We start from the raw sequence: 18,340 nt of genomic DNA on the forward strand, positions 1-18,340 counted from the left end.
AGTAATTGAGCTGGATGTGTGTTTTATTGTTGTCCACATGTTCTATCGCAATTGTACAAATGTGCATTGGTGCAGGTTTAGCTTGACTGGGCTTATTCCCTCACATGGCTTTTCTGAGGGGATGTGATGGATGGCGGCTGTAAGTCCCAGTCCAAGCTGGAACACACCTTCCTCTGCACTTCTGCAGTTTAACTGCAGTGGTCAAGAAAGATAGTGTGGGTGGAGGGAGGTGGGCTCGGGCTGCTGGAGGGGGATGATGGAGTGAACGAGAGATAAGAGGAACAGGCCAGCATGAGTGAGCGAGGAAAAAATTAGATACCTGCCTGCCTCATTTGTGAACATATCATTATTCTTATTTTAGGATTTGTTAGGCTGCCAGACACCCCTCGAGCACAACAAGTGATGCGCCTGTGTGAATTGTGTGGGCCTGAGTAGATTGAGAGTACAGGGGCTGTCAATAGATGCATGGCCCAGTCATCTTCTCTGGGAAGAGGGAGGGGAAAACAAACAAATGCATCTCATTATTGCTGTGCGCGCCTCTGCAGTGCTCTGGGTAACCCATCACAGTCCACACAGATTCAATTGCTTCTTTTAAATCAGTTTGAAGCTGCAGCCACATCTCATCTGTCTCAATAGCTGACTAGAGCGAAGAGGTGACTCTGCACACAGCAACAGCTCCTCCTAGTGGCCGTGAGCCAACTGGACGTAGAGGTAGATGTTGAATGGCTGGCTGGTTTGGTTGCTTGTGGTCCAGCTGTTGAGCCATACATTGGCAGCGGGGTTTATCTCCGGACTGAGCAGCAGCTATCTCCCTGCTCCGCCTAATCCTCCACAGCCCGTCTTATAGTCACATTTCATTCTTGCAGTATCTCTTTTCTCCTCTGCCAGTCTTTCATCTCCCTTTACACACACATCTCCTTCCTGTACTTACCAACTCTCTATTCTGTCTGTTAACTCAGGCAGCCTTTGCACTTGATCTCTGATGAAAGAAAACAACCTTCACAGTAACCATAGTTTCTAATTCTACAAGCTCACCCGCACACTAAAAGCCAGCACAATAGATGGCCAGTTATCTGTAGGCTAGTGCGTGCTTAATTTAACTGATGCTCTTGGTAAGGAGGGGCTAACAGATCTGCAAAGAATCTCTTTCATAATTAGTTGGTGACAGATTTCTCAATTTACTGCCCAAATTTTTTCGGTCCCTTGTGTTAAAAGCTATGTGTTTTTTCCTTTTTTTTTCCTGGAATCTCTATTTATGGTCAGATAAAAGGATTGTAGAGAACAGTGGAGAAGTGAAGACTGCTTTGATCAGTCCAGAAAGCACATATTTAGCTTGGGGGTGATCTGAGTAGAGAAGTGTTTGGTGTTTGCTATGATAGATTAGCACTGGATTGGTTTCATCACCGTTTCATCTTTATATTCTCTTCTTGTCCACAATTTGTATTCAAACGCAACCGAACATCAAACCTAAATCATTCAAAAACTGACAGTGTGACACTCCAGTCAGTCCCAGATATTACAATCCTATTATCATATCACTGCATAAAGCTTAGAGCAATGGCTAGAAATCAGCGTAATCTATAGTTTTTTAGGTGCTGATGTTAAGTTGGAAACTTGAGCTGTTTTCTCTCTTTCAGTCCCTCCGTCCAAGCCGTACTTTGACATGGACATGTCAACACCTTGGGAAGCCGGGAAGAAGTACACCGTCACCTGCGTTGCCCCTGATGCAAAGCCTTTGGCAGAAATCACACTTTATAAAGGTGAGTCATGCTTTGTGCTCCATTAGATTTTTATCTTGATGGTCAAGCTGACAAGCTGGAAGGAAGGGCCAGCCGCCTTTTTGATATTCTACAGTCTGCCATGCGTATAGGCCTCAACCTGAATATTTTAACAAGAAAACACAGAATAAAATTTGAGTCCACTAAAGGCTTCTTGTTTCTTAGTTTTGTTTTGGTTTTTTTAAATTGCAGAGTTGAAAGGAGGAGACTCTGTGTGGGAGGAAATAGCCTGAACATTTGAATTTCCAGATGTTTGTTTCACAGTTTCATGTAGAGTCAATTTATTGCAGGTTCCTTGTTGTTTACAAAAGCATCTACGATATTGCCATCGCTTTGTTTTTACCTCTTCTTCTTCTGTCACACCTATTACTCTGTATCGTGCTGAAACCGAGCGAGAGATGTTCCCTTTGTTGCAGCGGTGTGAATTTGTCTGCGGGGTTGTGCTGTAGGTCTAACATATAATTTCATAGTTTTATATTTTTAGACCACGTACGCATGATTTCTGCATGATAATCGCACACACATATGCACCATAGTCCAGTATTTGCAATTCTGCATGAGAATAACACTGGTGTTTGTGTTTCGCATGAACAAATTTACACACAGTATTCTTCCTTTTTTGTGCGCCTTTCCCCCATTGTGTCTTTTAGATGGAGTTGAGCTGACAGGTGCAGAGTCTTTCTCCACGTCTGGCTCAAAGGATAAGCTTCTGAACGCGCATGCTGAAGTAACGTATGTGTTCAGCTGCCTGCCAGACTCATTCTCCTCACCAACCTGCTCAATCTCCCCAAGTCTGTCTATGTTTCTTGTTTCCCTTGTTTTCACCGTGCTCTTATTCTCGCCTTCTGTCTTAGTGAGTACAATGAATTTCTGCACACACACAAACTGCTTCTTGGCACTGTGGAGTTGAATTAGCTTCTGTCAAATGCACAAAATTACATTCCAGCAGCGAGACAAATCCAATCCTTGCTGGTTCGCCTGGTGCCCATACATTAAGCGGGGCCATAGATTACTTTAATCCTGCATATCTCCTCTATGTCAAAGATAATAACCTCTTGTCATATCTTCAGATAACATTGGTACTGAGGAGCTGCGATGTTGTTTAACTCTCAAGCAGAGAAGCTGAGGTCTTAAGCAATATTGATGCTTCTTCCACATATTCACGCTGAGCATGCACAGCAGTGGGCGATATGTGATGGTTACAGTTGTCACTGAACTGTAGTTTGATATAGAAGACGTAAACAGAGAGAGTAAACTAGACTCAGAATAAATTCACTGTGTTTCTAAGTACACTGCAAAGTGCCTTGCTTTTATTCTCATGGCTCCTGACAACACACACAGCCTAAAACAGAGTTGGGGTACTTACACGTTAGCTAAAACCATCTGTTTTTTTGTTTTATTTAACACTTCTAATATTCCACTGCATTTATCATTTAACCAGTTACAGATACTGGTTATCTTATTTTGCAAATAACTGTTAAAATTATCCTTTTTTTCCACAAAACTCAAAGACTAGAGAAAAATAACAACACATTTCTGCCAGAACTTTGTGTTTTTCCTACCCCATTATTCACCTCATGACTTCTAAGATTTATGCTTTTACTGGTGTTCACAGTACACTCACAGACAAAGACAGGCACTTTATCATTGCAACTATTAAAATCAAATTATACGGAAAGAAAAAAGAAAGCTAAACCAGCTGCTCAGTGAGCAATTTGTACGCGTATGTAACAGATTTGTCACTCGGTGAAAAAATCTTTGCAAAAGTGTTTTCTACTTTGATTCTCTTCTGAATTTGTGTGAGTTTGTGAAGAGAATTGTGCCTCGTAAAAAGTGTCATTAGTGAGGGTTGTAAAGTCTTCAACTTATGCTAAAGGATAGAGAGGATACTGAGCTTTACTCACCAGAAATTATGAGACAGGTACTGCTGAATTAAAGGTGAGAAGGGAGGTTTTATATTGCTGTGTTCGTGTTTCTGCCTACATCATTATCATCAGTGTTTGCCCTGCAAACATCATTGCAAGTCAGCAATCATTCTGAGATATTGTAGATTGCAACCAGTGTAAATATACCTCACAATTAAGCGGGAGAAGTTGCGAAACAATATTGATGCATTGATGTAAATAGCAAATTAGTTTATGCTTTTATTTACACCCATCTTTGTTAGGTACACTTTGCTAGTGCGGGTTGGATCCATTTTTTCCCTCAGAACTTTGTGGTACAGATGCCACAAGGTGAAACCTTCCTCTGAGATTTTGGTCCATAGTGGCGTGATAGCATCACAGTTGCTGCAGATTTGTTGTCTGATCTGGATGTTCCACATATGCCAAAGGTGCTCCATCTGATTGAAATCTGATGACTGTGGAGGCCATTTGAGTGCACTGAACTCACTGTCCAATGTTCAAGAATCCAATTTAAGATTATTTGAGAATATCCTTCTGGTAGCAGCCATCAGAAGATGGGTACACTGCAGTCATAAAAGGATGGACATGCAACAAAACTGAGAAAGGCGATGTTGTTTAAACAATGTTTAGTTGGTATTAAAGAGTCCAAATTCTGCCAAGAAAATATCCCCGCCTGAGCTGTTGCTACAAGGCAGCATGGATTCATGCTTTTATGCTTTTTCCACAAAATTCTGGCCCTAACATCTGAGTGTCACACAGCAGAAATTGAGACTCGTCAGGTCTAAATTCTCTCTTTTGCAATTCTGTTGAGCCTTTGTGAAGTGTTGCATGTTGAGAGATGCTGTTCTGCATTGCTTGGTTGTAACAATGGATTTTTTTGAGCTACTGTTGCCTTCCTAGCAGCTTGAAGCAGTCTAGCCATTCTCTGACCTCTGACATCAGCAAGACATTTTCACTCAGAGAATTGCCGCCTCGCTGGATATTGTCTCGTTTTTGGACATTCTCTGGAAACCCTAGAGATGGCTGTGTGGGGAAAATCCCAGCAGATAAGCAGTTTCTGAAATACTCAAACCAGCCCATCTGGCACCAACAAACATGCCACATTCACTTAAATGAACTTTCATCCCCATTCTGATGCTTGTTTTGAACTTCAGCATTTCATCTGGGCCATGGCTACATGGCTAAATGCAATGAGTTGCTGCCATGTGATTGGCTGGTTAGACATTTGCGTTAGCAAGCAGCTGCACAGCTGTACCTAAAAAAGTGGCCTGTGAGTGTATATTGAACTATATTTACCTTCAGTGCTGTTTGTCAGTGGCACCTTCCCTAAAACCTGGTCTCCTGACTCTGAGTCAGATACAAGTCATGTGTCTAACTCATTCCTCATGGATAAATATATTACATGATACTTGTCACTTTGTTTATCTCACCAGACTTCCTAAAGCCTAAAAACATCCCCAAATCCTTGCAACCCTTGAAAAGGCATTTGATTGTGACCTCACACTGGACTGTATTTACATCGATGTGTCAATTTTTTTTTTTTTTTATGAAACGCATTTGAATATTTTTTGGGATGATGGGATTTTTTTTACAGCTTTATATCTTTCAGTAAAGTTTGTTATTGTCATTTCTTCTGTCCTTCTGTTACCTCTTAAAGGGTCACTGCTCTGAGTTCTGACAATGGGAGGGAGTTGGCCTGTCACGCCATGAACCCCACCCTCCTCAAGCCTGTGGAGACCACAATGGCTATGAATGTGTACTGTGAGTGTCTCAACCTGTCTTTAAAGTGATGGCCAACACCCTCATTTTATATAAAACACACACACACACTCTACCACACAGGAACAGAACCCGAGGGGGGCCCTTGGGTATCCGGCATTGTGCACTCAGTCTGTGTTAGTGGCGCAAGGAGAAACATTTAAGCTGAAGGCAAAGTCACACCTACTTCAAAACAACATTCAGCTGGGGCAACCTTGTGAACATCCAACTCTCAATGCAGCCTTTGAGAGGGAAGAGGTTGATGTGACCAAAGCAGTAAGCAGTTGTTTTCTACAGTTTTGGCTGTGGCTAATAAAGCAGCCTGCAATTAAATTTCTGTGGGTTTGGATGTGTTTAGTAATTTGGAATTATTTACACGCTTGGTTATTGCCCCAGCGTTAACCAAGGCACATAAACTAATTATTAGATGAATTACACGAGCAAGAATTGTGCTAGAGAATTTTTTTTTAACAATAATATATTTCTAATATGGAAAGCTCAGCACACCACATTTAATAATAATAAATCTTACAAAACTAGCCCAGCAACTTTTGTGCTCATCAGCTCAAATTAAATTTAGAATCCACCGAGGAAGGAAACTAAGCCAGTTTCTGTTGCCTTTTCTTTCATGTTTTTACAAACCATGCAACATAATATAATAAATCCATTGCTGCACATGAAGGTTAGCTGACATGCGGGATGTCTTTGCCATTGCGTTTGGCAAAGAAACAATGAAAGCTGTTGTTGCTGAATAAACAACCAGTGCTCTACTGCCGCTGTTGTTTACTACAGTGTGGGTTTGGTGTTTTCTACCCTGTTGATCAGCTGAAGTAATGGATTGTTGAGACCTTAGAGTGTACCCACCTGCTTGTCCCGGGACTAAATCATGCTGTTGATTAAAGTGGAGGAGGGCTGCTGATACTTTCAGCAGTGAGTGTTCCCTCCAGCTCAGCTGCGGTATTATCCACAGGCTGACTACACACCTTAATGCTGTCCCTATGCTTTCCTTCTGCTCGTCAAATACATTTCATTGCGATGTTGACCCTGTGCTAACTTGCATATGACAAATAAAACTGAAAACTGAAAACTGAAACACACTAGACACCATAGTTGTTGTTTTATCATTCACCAGTAACTGCGAGCGCTCCTTCCTTCCTCCCTGTCTCTCTTCTCTGCATTAAGCAGCATGGGCTCTCTGCTAAAGTGCTAATGTTGCAGAACTTGGGACCACCGCCGCAGTCTTACTCAGTATGCTAGCCCATCAAAGCCAGCGCGGTGGCCATTTTCAGCCAGCTAGATTGTTAGCAAGGTGGCAATTTGTCATGCTGGCCCAGGGTCTGCAGTCTGCTCTCTGAAACTGATTGCAGCAATAACAAAGGCCCATCCTCTTCTAATTTATTTTACTGCATATATTTTATTCGAGGAGGCTGTAATTTATTCATATTTCACGTTGCCTTATTACTGTTTGAACATCTGTTATTTTGCTTTATGGACTAGATCCAGCTCACTGCTCCCTTAATACTTAATGCTTTCATCAGATCCGGACCTCTTATCCCACAGTCATGCTGAATGACCAATTTATTGGCCCCGTCTCAACAAATAGGGATGCTTCCTGTTCAATTGCCAAGAGTCTTCTCATCGCACTGCAGTTTCTTTTTTCTTCTTCTCTGTTTTTCTTTTTTATACTGTCCTATTGGCCACACCATGGTTCTGTTTCTCTGAGTTACTACACCTCTTTTCTTCTCTCACCTCTTCCTCTTTTTCTCGTGCTCATCCTCTGTGCCATTTCTTCTTGTCACCCCCCATCTCCCTTTCTTGACAGTCGCACCTCAGCCTCCAGTTATTCTGGGTCTGGAGAGGAACAAAGTCAAAGCAGAGAGAACGCTTGTGTTGGAGTGTGTGTCATATGGTGGAAACCCCCTTGCCACTCTCCACTGGACCAAGGTAAATCTCCTGCGCCATCTGTTAAGGAAGCTTTGTAACACACTGTCACGCTGGCAAAATGAGCCATTTCTGTTAAAAATCTCGCAGCATAAGTATCCCATTCTTTGTAGCTTCTGTTCTTTGCTGCCTGCGCCATATGGGAGCTTGCAACTACTCAAACATTCTGTTGCCTTTTTGAGTTTCATGTGTTCATCCGTCTGTCAGAATGGAGAAGTTCTGTCTATGACTTGGGAGGAGGACGTTGTTGCTCAGAAGTCCAGCAGCATACTCAAACTGAAGATCACCCCCGCTGACAACCAGGCAGAGCTGTGCTGTGAAAGCTCCAATCTGGTGTCCCGATCTCCTCTTTCTGTCAGCCGCAAAATAACAGTTCTCTGTGAGTGAAAATAACTTTTAATACACTGCGCAGTGCTGGAACACACATGCACACACTGGTAAAAAACAAAGCCCAGACAGGACTGAGTGATTGCAGGTTATTAATAATATGGACACATTGCAGAGGAGTATAATACATCTTTCCTCCAAGCCCAATCTTTTTGCTGTCCCAGTAAATATTGTAAAGTTAATATCATTAATGAAACTAATGGTTTCTATGGCTGCAGCCCATATTTCCAATTGCCTCCAGATTAGTACCACTGTATGCTCTTTCGTAGCTGTTACATAAATTTAGCTGAATTGCTTCAACGCGCAGTCCTGAGGCACTAACGGCGACACTTTGAAACAGTAACGCCCATAGTTAAGAGATTATACTTTTCTCTCTGAATATAAAATGTTTGTTTCAGCAACAATAGAACAAATATGAAATTAATATTTATCAGCCTTGGTGCATTGAGTCTAACAATAGCCTGATTTTCACTACAGAGCCACACAATGTGGAGAGCTTTAAATGCTGTCTGATTGATGCGCCAATTTTATGTAAATATGATTAGGAGCGGCCCTTCCGCTTGCTTGTGCTATGTAAATGTGGTTTAAATTGCACCAGCGCTCCTCCATTTACCAAAACCCCCAGCAGGCTGTGGTGCCATGCCTCCCAGTCATCCATTCAGAGATGGTGAAAATGAACCGCTGACTGCCTGACAATGCTCTAGGCACTGGCAGAGGCTGGAGGGCACGGAGCAAGACTCACTGGTGAAATATGAATATGCCTCCTTCACCATACAGCACCTGCAAGAATTTCAGCGGTCGATGTGTGTGTGTGGATTAGGCAGATGCATTCCACACGGTGTCACATGTGGAACAGACATAAATACACAAAAGATTTACATGCATGACCCCTCCTACTAGAAGCCTGCCAGCTTGGTCCCAAGGCTTTGTATTCCCCGGAAGGCTTTATACGACTGCATCACTTTGCCTGCAGCTATTGTACCCTGTCTACCCCTCTGGTTAAAACGAAGCAGACTTTAGAAACCACAATGAAAACCCCCAGAGAAAACAAGTTGCCACTCAAAGTGATTTTTTTTCCCTCTCACCCTTGATACAGCTCTGTGTTTCACATCCAAAAATAGTTGCGCTGGCTCTGTGATCAGAATATGTTGCTGTTGAATGTACTATTCACGGGATGATATTTTCACTGACTTGTCTTTGTATGTTTTCCCATGCATGTGTGCGTGTACATCAGTTGAGCCTGCTGAGCTGACGCTGTCGGGTTCGTTAACAGCAATTGAGGGGCAAGAGTTGAATCTCAGCTGCTACACCACCTCCAGCAATCCCCCCGTCGACATCCGCTGGTGGCTGGGCTACAAGGAGCTCAACAACACTTCTGTTGCTATGGAGGAGGTGGGACTACATGGGACGCAATTTGCACAAAGCTGAAATTCATCCACGCAGTCCTATGACTAGTTAACATCCTGGTCGATTTAAACAGAATACTGAAAAAGGTTATGTGTGTGTGTGTATATATATATATATATATATATATATATATATATATATATATATATATATATATATATATATATATATATATATATATGCAAAAGGCATGGAAGCTAATGTACAAAAACATTTCCTTTCAGTCAAGCTTGCCTTCAGGGTATCAACAAAAAAACTATAAAAATGTCTCCTATTGCATTAAAAGAATCCTCAATATGCAATGTGACCTCATGTGAACCGTTATAGATGAAAGAAAACAGTATGACCATGAGCTGTCTCTGAATAGGCCTGCTGCAGCTTTGCAAATGAATCATCCGATTCCAAAAAGAGTATTCTGCTGCTCTTCTCTTCTTTTGTGTATGCTAATAAGATCAAAGTGAATAAAAGCTGACACAGAAGATGAGTATTATTAAACAAGCTCTTTATTCATCTGGTAGCAGCATTTTCATTTGATCTTACACAAGGCACTCAGTGTGCCGTATGCGAGCTTTAATGCATGCGACACAGTGTGAGGCGAATGAAGACTGACGCTCCTGTCCAGTGTCTTTGTTAGTCTTTCTGACTGTGGCTTTTACAGTAATTACCACAATAATAGCTTTAATAACCAGATGTGCTGCAAAGGCATGACCACTATCAGGCAGGTGCAAAATGACACTTGCCTCAATTTATAACAGTGTGCAAAGCCGGAGAGTCAGATGAATATACTTATTTATCACAGACCATGCACAACATTAGTTATTACAGTGGCTAATTTGCCATCTGTATTCGCCAAGACAAACCAGCGAGGGTTGTTTTTCTCACAGACTCCCCCCCCCCCCCCCCCCCCCCCACACACACACACACACACACACAACTAAGTAAGGATGCCAGACCAAGACTGTCTGTCCCCCTAAACTGTCATGTGTTCTTTGTGTCTGCAGGGAGACAACGGTGGGATGACAACCATGTCCAACATGACCCACCGGGTCTCCAGGGAGGAGCACGGGCTGAAGCTCACCTGTGAGGCTTTTAACAAGGGAACACATTTCTCCAAAACCCAGAGCGATGAACTCAGTGTCTACTGTAAGTGACTTTAAGTTTTCTAAGTAAGCGTGGTTCCTTGAATTCCTTTGATATTAGTGTACATAATTGCCACAAGAAAACTTCATGGAGAATAAAATTTTGATTCCAGCATTGTTCTGAAGGGTTAATGAAACTGTACAGTCCAGTAAACAAAACAATTTTCACAATAGCATTGTGCACCTAAACGTGTAGTGAGGGAGTGCTGGGAACATCTAGCAGAGGCCCCAGTTTGCGAAATCTTCAACGCACACCTCCGGCAGAGCTTCAACAGCATTCCGAGGGAGACTGGGGACATTGAGTCCGAATGGACCATGTTCAGCATCTCCATTGCAGCCCAAAGGTGGTTGGTGCCTGCCGTGGTGGTAATCCCCGAACCAAATGGTGGACACCAGAGGTGAAGGGAGCCACCAGGCTGAGGAAGGAGTCTTATCGGGCTTGGTTAGCCTGTGGGACTCCGGAGGCAGCTGACAGGTATCGACAGGCCAAGAAGGCCAAGACAGGCCAAGACCTCAGAAGGTCTGCTAGATGATGTTAATGCAGCACTACGGACGATAACAAGCTGATCTACAATACGGCAGCAGTGATCAGTGAGATGGCTACAAGTTGAACAGCCACAAGGGGCAGTGCCCTCCATGGAGAAGGAGGCTAGAGGCTAAGATCAAGGTAGCACAGAGGGAGGTCAGCCAACTATCGGAGTTGCAGAAAGGTACAATGAAGAAGGTGCCTAAGAAGTACAGGAAGCTGTCCATACCTGAGGCCTTGGAAACTGCCAAGCAATGACTCACAGCCTTGGCCAGCCGCTTGAGGAGGTACACCAGAGAGATAGAAGGCAAGAGAATAAACCAGCTGTTCTCCACAGAACCAGCCAAGGTGTACTTTCAGTGGCAGGGGAACAATATGAGAACAGCACCACCAAGGCTGGAGGCAGAACAATACTGGAAGAGCATATGGGAGAAGGATGCAACCCATAACGGCAATGCTCAGTGGCTAGTGGATCTGAGGGCAGACCACAGCGACCTCCAGTAACCATCACAGTGGCAGATATCCAAGAAAGGGTCTCCAGTATGAAGAGTTGGACAGCACCAAGCCCTGACATGGTTCACGCCTACTGGCTGAAGAAGCTGACTGCACTCCACGAGCGCCTGGCAGCACAAATGAACCAGCTGCTAGTTGACGAGAGACACCTGGAATGGCTAACCGAAGGCCGGACAGTCCTGATCCTCAAGGACCCCCAGAAGGGACCGGTCCCCTCCAACTACCGACCAATAACCTGCCTCAGCACCACGTGGAAGCGCCTGTCAGGCATCATAAGATGAACAGGCACATGGGTCAATACATAAGCAGTGCACAGAAAGGGATGGGCAAGAATACCAGAGGCGCAAAACACCTGCTACTGGCAGACCAAGCAGTCAGCCGAGACTGCAGGACCAGACTGACCAACCTGTGCACTGCCTGGATTGATTACAAGAAGGCCTATGACTCAATGCCCCACAGCTGGATCCTGGAATGCCTAGAACTATATAAGATCAACAGGACCATGAGAGCCTTCATCAGGAACTCAATGGGGATGTGGCGGACAACACTGGAGGCCAACCTCAAGCCAATAGTACAAGTCACCATCAAGTGCGGGATCTACCAAGGAGATGCTCTGTCCCCACTGCTGTTCTGCATAGGCCTTAACCCCCTCAGTGAGATCACTGACAAGATTGGCTACGGATACCGACTACGGAATGGAGCAGTTGTCAGCAACCTCCTGTACACGGATGACATCAAGTTGTATGCCAAGAGTGAACGAGACATCGATTCACTGATCCACACCACCAGGATATACAGCAATGACATCAGAATGTCGTTCGGGCTGGAGAAGTGTAGTTGGATGGTAACAAAGAGAGGGAAGGTAGTCAGAACGGAGGGGATCAAACTACCAGAAGGCAACATTGCAGACATAGAGGACAGCTACAAGTACCTGGGGATCCCGCAGGCAAATGGGAACCATGAAGAGGCCGCTAGGAAAGCTGCAATCACCAAGTACCTGCAGAGGGTCAGGCAAGTCCTGAGGAGTCAGCTGAACGGTAAGAACAAGATCCGGGCTATCAACACCTACGCCCTGCCCATGATCAGGTACCCTGCTGGGAGAATAAGCTGGCCAAAGGAGGAGATAGAAGCCACTGACATCAAGACAAGAAAGCTCCTTACCATGCATGGAGGGTTTCACCCCAAGTCCAGGGGTGAGGCTGTGAGGCCACAGTCCAGGATGAGACAAGGAACATCCACAAATACATCACAAAGATGGCCCCAACTGACAGCGTGCTCAATGAATACCTCAGGCAGCAGAAACCCAAGAAAGTAGAGGAAGGCGAGGAACCATCATGGAAGGACAGGCCCCTGCACGGTATGTACCACCGGCAGATAGAGGAGGTGGCTGATATCCAGAAATCCTACCAGTGGCTGGACAAAGCTGGACTGAAAGACCGCACGGAAGCACTAATCATGGCAGCATAGGAACAAGCACTGAGCACAAGATCCATAGAGGCTGGGGTCTATCACACCAGGCAGGACCCCAGGTGCAGGCTGTGTAAAGATGCTCCAGAGACAATCCAGCACATAACAGCAGGGTGTAAGATGCTAGCAGGCAAGGCATACATGGAACACCATAACCAAGTGGCCGGCATAGTGTACAGGAACATCTGTGCCGAGTATAACCTGGAAGTCCCCGGGTCAAAATGGGAGATGCCCCCAAGGGTGATGGAGAATGACCGAGCTAAGATCCTGTGGGATTTCCAGATACAGATGGACAAAATGGTGGTGGCTAACCAACCAGACATAGTGGTGGTAGACAAACCACCACGGCCGTAGTGATCGATGTAGCGGTTCTGAATGACAGCAACATCAGGAAGAAGGAACACGAGAAGCTCGAGAAATACCAAGGGCTTAAAGAAGAGCTCGAGAAGATGTGGAGGGTGAAGGTGACGGTGGTCCCAGTGGTAATCGGAGCACTAGGTGTGGTGTCTCTCCGCTTACTTGATGTTTTGTTGCACTGAAAATATGATCAGAAGGGTTTTTTTCTTGTCTGTGGTGCTTTAGCTGACCCACAGATCCAGATGCAGGTTATTAACAAATGTGAGAAAGAAGCTCTCATTAACAGAACCAAAATCAAATATATGATGAGTCTTTTTTTTCAAAGAAGCGGATCCCTATTGTTGTCCCTATGTTTTTCTATTGATGTGTCAAAGACCAAAATGCTATCAAGCCTGAAAAAAACATATTTACTTCTTAATATTTTATATGTAGTTGTTAATTAATTTTTGAAAAAAAAATTAAGTATTCCTTCATTTCCAAATAATACAAGTCAACAAAATTCATTATAAGATAAATCATACCACCCATTTTACATGCAGCAAGAAAACAAGAATGTGATTAGGGTCTAATTACACTGGGTAAGTTAATCATAAACATATAAAGATATATTAGAGGTTAATATGAAAATCCACATCTTGACTTAATGAAGTTTCATAAATACTCATCAAGCATATGTAACAAACTAAACAGCAAAATATTTAAAGAGATATTTAAATTGCAAGTAAGCTTCCAAAGCCATACCTTATTGGTATATTATTGGTAACAATATGCCAATGGATCCTATAGATAGAAAAAACTGACATCGTTTACAGGTTTAATTGCAAAAAGAAGTCAGATGTTAAATAAACTTATAGGAACATCCTGATACTCACCTATTATATCAGTAAAAACATTATTATAATAAATTTATGGTCTCAATTTCTCATTCCAAGTCTTATTGACATTTTGTTTATAAGATAAGTAAAATATAGGATAAGACAGTATATGCTTTTGAGTGAGGCTACATTGTGATTGACACGCTGCAACCATGCCGTGTCCCCAGTTTCTCCTTTGTGATGTCTAGTTTGAGACAAAATTCTCAAACTAAGGTTTTAAAACAGGACTTCCATGAACAATGGGTGACAGCGTGGATCTTTTATATACAGTCTGCACAAGGTAATAAACCCAAGAAAAAGTAGAGTAGTTACAGTTATACATTAAATGTGTCTTTTTTTTATTTTCAGTTGAAAAAACAGCCAACACATCCTTGGTATTAAATTAACCATTGCAAAGTACCTACTTACTGGAGGCCAGCCACCACTGACACACTTAAAGAGATTGCTCTGCAGACACTAATATGGAAGCCTAATATGGAAGCCTAATGTGTCTGGGGTTTTCAGGGATGGGCAGTGGACCAATCCACAGTGAGGGAAATGAAGGAGGGACACAATCTTTTGAGTGTCTATAATTAGCAGAAGTCTTTTCATTGCATTTTCTTGTATAATTTAATGTTATATTATTGTGTTTGCAATGATTTGAGGACAACTGTTTGTTTTTCCCAGGAGGGGGAAAACAAACAGCCAATTTCTGCCAATTGATTAGATTTGGAGTTTGGAGAAAAGCACCAGTGGGGGCCGATGATATTTCAGGAGGTTTACTGCCACCCTGTCCCACCCACAGTTCCAGGAAAAGTCTTTTGCAGAAATCTTTGAACTGATATTTGTATAATTGATATCAACTTAAGCTCTTTTAAAGAGACCAGTCCCTTAATACAATATGAAAAACAGGTCTACTTAACATATTTTAAAAAAAAAAACCAAAGGAACTGATCATAAAAAATTACAATCAACAGACCCCCCTCAAAAAGTCTGGATCAATGCTCCACCTCAAGATGTCCCCTTACGTTCTGGAAGCACGGTCCATATGGTCTGTTTCGCCACTGGGGGAAATCCGAAAGCAACTTTGGCTTGGTTCAAGGTGAGAATGCACTGCCGTAAGAGCATGCCTGACTGTATATTTGTGTCGTGGTGTTTGTCGAGCCTAAACACAGAGATCTACAATCTTTCTTTGTGATTTAGGATGGAACGGCAGTGACTGGTGCACTGCAGCAGACCTCGTTTGATATGGGTGTAGCTCGAGAACTGGTCGTGGTCCTGACAGCAAGTGACAACATGGCCAGCTACCGCTGTGATGCCACGAATAAAGCAAAGAAAACCATCTCTGCATACACCAAGCTCAGGGTTCACTGTGAGTAAGACTGGAGCTTTAAGACTTGAACTTTCTCCCAGTCTAACTTAGCTGAGAGAAAAGCATTATATCAGATAAATGAATTTCACAGCAGATTTGATTTGCTGCATTTTATATCCTTCATCTTGAAATAATCAATGAGTCAAAATTGAATTTTCGTGTTTACTCTGTGGTTCTCCAGTTACACCAGTAAGTATGAAGATCATAGCCCAACAAGAGGTACTTCGTCAGGGTGAGGCGCTAATCCTGGAGTGTCAGGCTGGAAGCAGCAGTCCGATGGCAAACATCTCCTGGATCTTGGGCCCATTAAGGTTTGCCTAGTCAGTAGGTTAAAGGGGACATAACAGAAAAAGCTCTTATGTAAAATCACATCCCCAATTCACTGTCAGAATGAGTCTGAATGATTGATGTTTATCCTATTAAATGAGGAGAAACGATAACTGTTTGGTGCACTTGAAGTCCTTTATTAATTGGATTTACTGGTTGGCAATTGTGTCGTAGGTTGCAGGGAGTCGAGGAGGAACCCAGGGATGCTGAGTTTGGTGGCATTTCAGTGCACAGTTCTCTGTCTCTGAATCTGACTTCACAGCATCACAACCAGAAGGTCATCTGCCAGGCCTACAGCCATGTTTTGGCAGAGGGGACCAACACGTACTATAAGCTCAATGTGCTTTGTAAGTAGAAGGTGAATTGTTTGCTCACGTCTCTCTCTCATTTTTTCTCATTCTTTCCTGTTATTGACTGAGAGATTTGGGTTGCATCATTCTTAAATGATGCACAATGATGATCATTAATGACGTGGATCAAAAAGTGGTTTGCTGATGTGACTTTGCAGAATGTGTGTTCAATATAATTTTTTTTGTTTACCGGAAACCTTTGTTGTGAGTTGTGGGTCTGTTGAGCTCTGTGGCAGGGTGTCCTAATTGTGCATTTGCTTTGCTGCATGGCCATGTTTGTCTTTGATGCCATTTCACAGGCAGCAGCCAGCCACTGTTTCAAAGCTTGGTGCTGTGTATGAGCATGAAGGAATGTCACTGTGTGTTTGTGCAGAGCTGCCATTGGACAACAGTACTGTCACTCGTTGTTTTAATGCCTGTCCCTCTTCCTCCTGTGCTGCCTTACTCCCCCGTCCTCTAAGTGTGTGAAGTTAGTAAGACTTGGAATTATTGGTGGGATGTCGACTTTCTACTTGTTTGACTCTCATTAGTGTCTCTTCGTGCTTTCACGTCCAACATGTTTTGTGTGTCTTTGTGCTCACTCTTGGTGGTTCTGTGGCACTGACTTTATATCCTTGCCACTGATCTATTTGCTTAGTATGAATCCAATTCACTGTAGCTGTATTTTATTTTGTTTTATTTTTTTGTGCTGCTTGTCTGTCAGACCCACCAGAATTCAGCCCAGACCAGCCAACAGAGGTGCAGGTGCTTGAGGATGACATGGCAGTCGTCCCACTGCTGGTCTCAGCTAACCCAGAGGAGGTCTCCTGCATTTGGCTGCACCGCAGGGAGAAGCTGGTCAAAGGTGATCTGGGGTTGTGTGATGGCTCTATAAACCAGGTCCTAGTTGAGCTGAGCCAGCAAGTAAGCACTCAGCTCTGCCATTCAGGGTCTGAATAAAACATGGCAGGTTAGCCAGCATGGGACCCTGCCAAATGTGATTCTCATTACTGCTCTAATGTATGCAGTCTAAATGAGGATTGCTGTCTCCCTGAATACAACACAACAGTTCTAAACCTGGCTTCTCCTCCTGGCCAGTGTCACCAGGGCCCTGCTGCACCCACTCTCTTTTTCTGTTAGCTCCATTATACAACAGCACTATAAAATGACTGTATTTTAAATGCAGAAATCCACGTATTACATTTTAAGCGCTGTGGAAAAGAAGGTGTCTCTCTCTCACAGTCTATTGTTGGCTTGATGTGAGAATCCGGCCAGTCCAATCAATAATGCAGAATTAGACGTCACTTAGAGACCAGTGGCCAGAGGACATTCAGTTGATGAGCATGTAATGAATACTTAATTTACCACTGCTTTTTACGTCTGTGTGTGCGTGTGTCTGTGTGTGTTTTGGTAGAGGAAGATTACCGCTATCACTGGTTAGATGACCACTCACTGGAGATCAGGAATGTGTCAAGGAACGATGCCGGAGTTTACACCGTCAAGTGTGAAAACGATGAAGGCGCAAACAAAATCTCCATCACGCTGGACGTTCAGTGTAAGACCCTGCACACAGGAAATGGACGAGTTCGTGTGAATCTTTAGATTTGTACACACTTTCTGATGTTGTTCTGTTGCTTCTATACCTTTTGAAAGGGAGCAAACATTTTATAGAAGTTAATGAAAGTGCCCCAAGAAGCCAACTACAATGGCAAAGGAGATTTTTAAAAAATGATTGAGATGGTTAACTCTCTATTGAATAGGTTTCCTTCTTTAAATAGAGAATGAGGCAAGAATTTCTCTTGCCTGTTTTGTACATTGAATTTGAATCGGAACAGTATGACTGCTTTTGAACTTGACAGTGTGCATCCACACATGCTGACAACAACTCTGACTTCTAGTTCCTCCCCGCCAAACGTACCTCATTCATTAGACCTCCATGCAAGGCCATCCACCTCCACTGCTGCCCCAGGCCCAGCCTCAAGCTCTAGGCCCTCTGCCCCGATACTGATGATTTAATAATAGGAATGTGGAAAATGTAGGTCTGCCTGATTCACTAAAGCCCATGGTACATGCCTAATGGATTCTGCCATCTTGATCTGACTGGGCTTGACAATTGTAGATATTCATTATGTATGGAGAATTGTAGTAGCTTTTATGTGTGGCGGTGTAAGCCACTTATTGGTGTCGTTCTTGGTTAGGAGACCAACATGGGTGGATTCCACAAACCCAGAGGTCTGTGTCTTGCTAGCGTTTCCCATCACTGTTCCTCGAGAGTGAACAT

General features: G+C 43.4%; 1 protein-coding gene across 4 annotated transcripts in view; it reads left to right on the plus strand.

Annotated features, from left to right (window-relative positions):
- nphs1 (NPHS1 adhesion molecule, nephrin) overlaps window positions 1-18,340 on the plus strand; it is a 47,443-nt gene that overhangs the window by 20,157 nt on the left and 8,946 nt on the right. For 3 of the 4 annotated variants that reach the window (XM_085178220.1, XM_085178218.1, XM_085178217.1), the window contains exons 4-16: window positions 1,638-1,760; window positions 2,429-2,510; window positions 5,340-5,443; window positions 7,263-7,384; window positions 7,589-7,760; window positions 9,003-9,160; window positions 10,177-10,318; window positions 15,009-15,133; window positions 15,235-15,403; window positions 15,585-15,714; window positions 15,905-16,077; window positions 16,784-16,924; window positions 17,474-17,614. In XM_085178220.1, coding sequence (XP_085034346.1) covers window positions 1,638-1,760; window positions 2,429-2,510; window positions 5,340-5,443; window positions 7,263-7,384; window positions 7,589-7,760; window positions 9,003-9,160; window positions 10,177-10,318; window positions 15,009-15,133; window positions 15,235-15,403; window positions 15,585-15,714; window positions 15,905-16,077; window positions 16,784-16,924; window positions 17,474-17,614 — 1,782 coding nt within the window. The remainder of the gene's footprint in view (window positions 1-1,637; window positions 1,761-2,428; window positions 2,511-5,339; window positions 5,444-7,262; window positions 7,385-7,588; window positions 7,761-9,002; window positions 9,161-10,176; window positions 10,319-15,008; window positions 15,134-15,234; window positions 15,404-15,584; window positions 15,715-15,904; window positions 16,078-16,783; window positions 16,925-17,473; window positions 17,615-18,340) is intronic. The other variant, XM_085178219.1, reaches the window with a different exon arrangement.

This window comes from Neolamprologus multifasciatus, chromosome 11, assembly GCF_963576455.1.
Source record: "Neolamprologus multifasciatus chromosome 11, fNeoMul1.2, whole genome shotgun sequence".
In the NCBI taxonomy this organism is placed as follows: Eukaryota; Metazoa; Chordata; class Actinopteri; order Cichliformes; family Cichlidae; genus Neolamprologus; species Neolamprologus multifasciatus.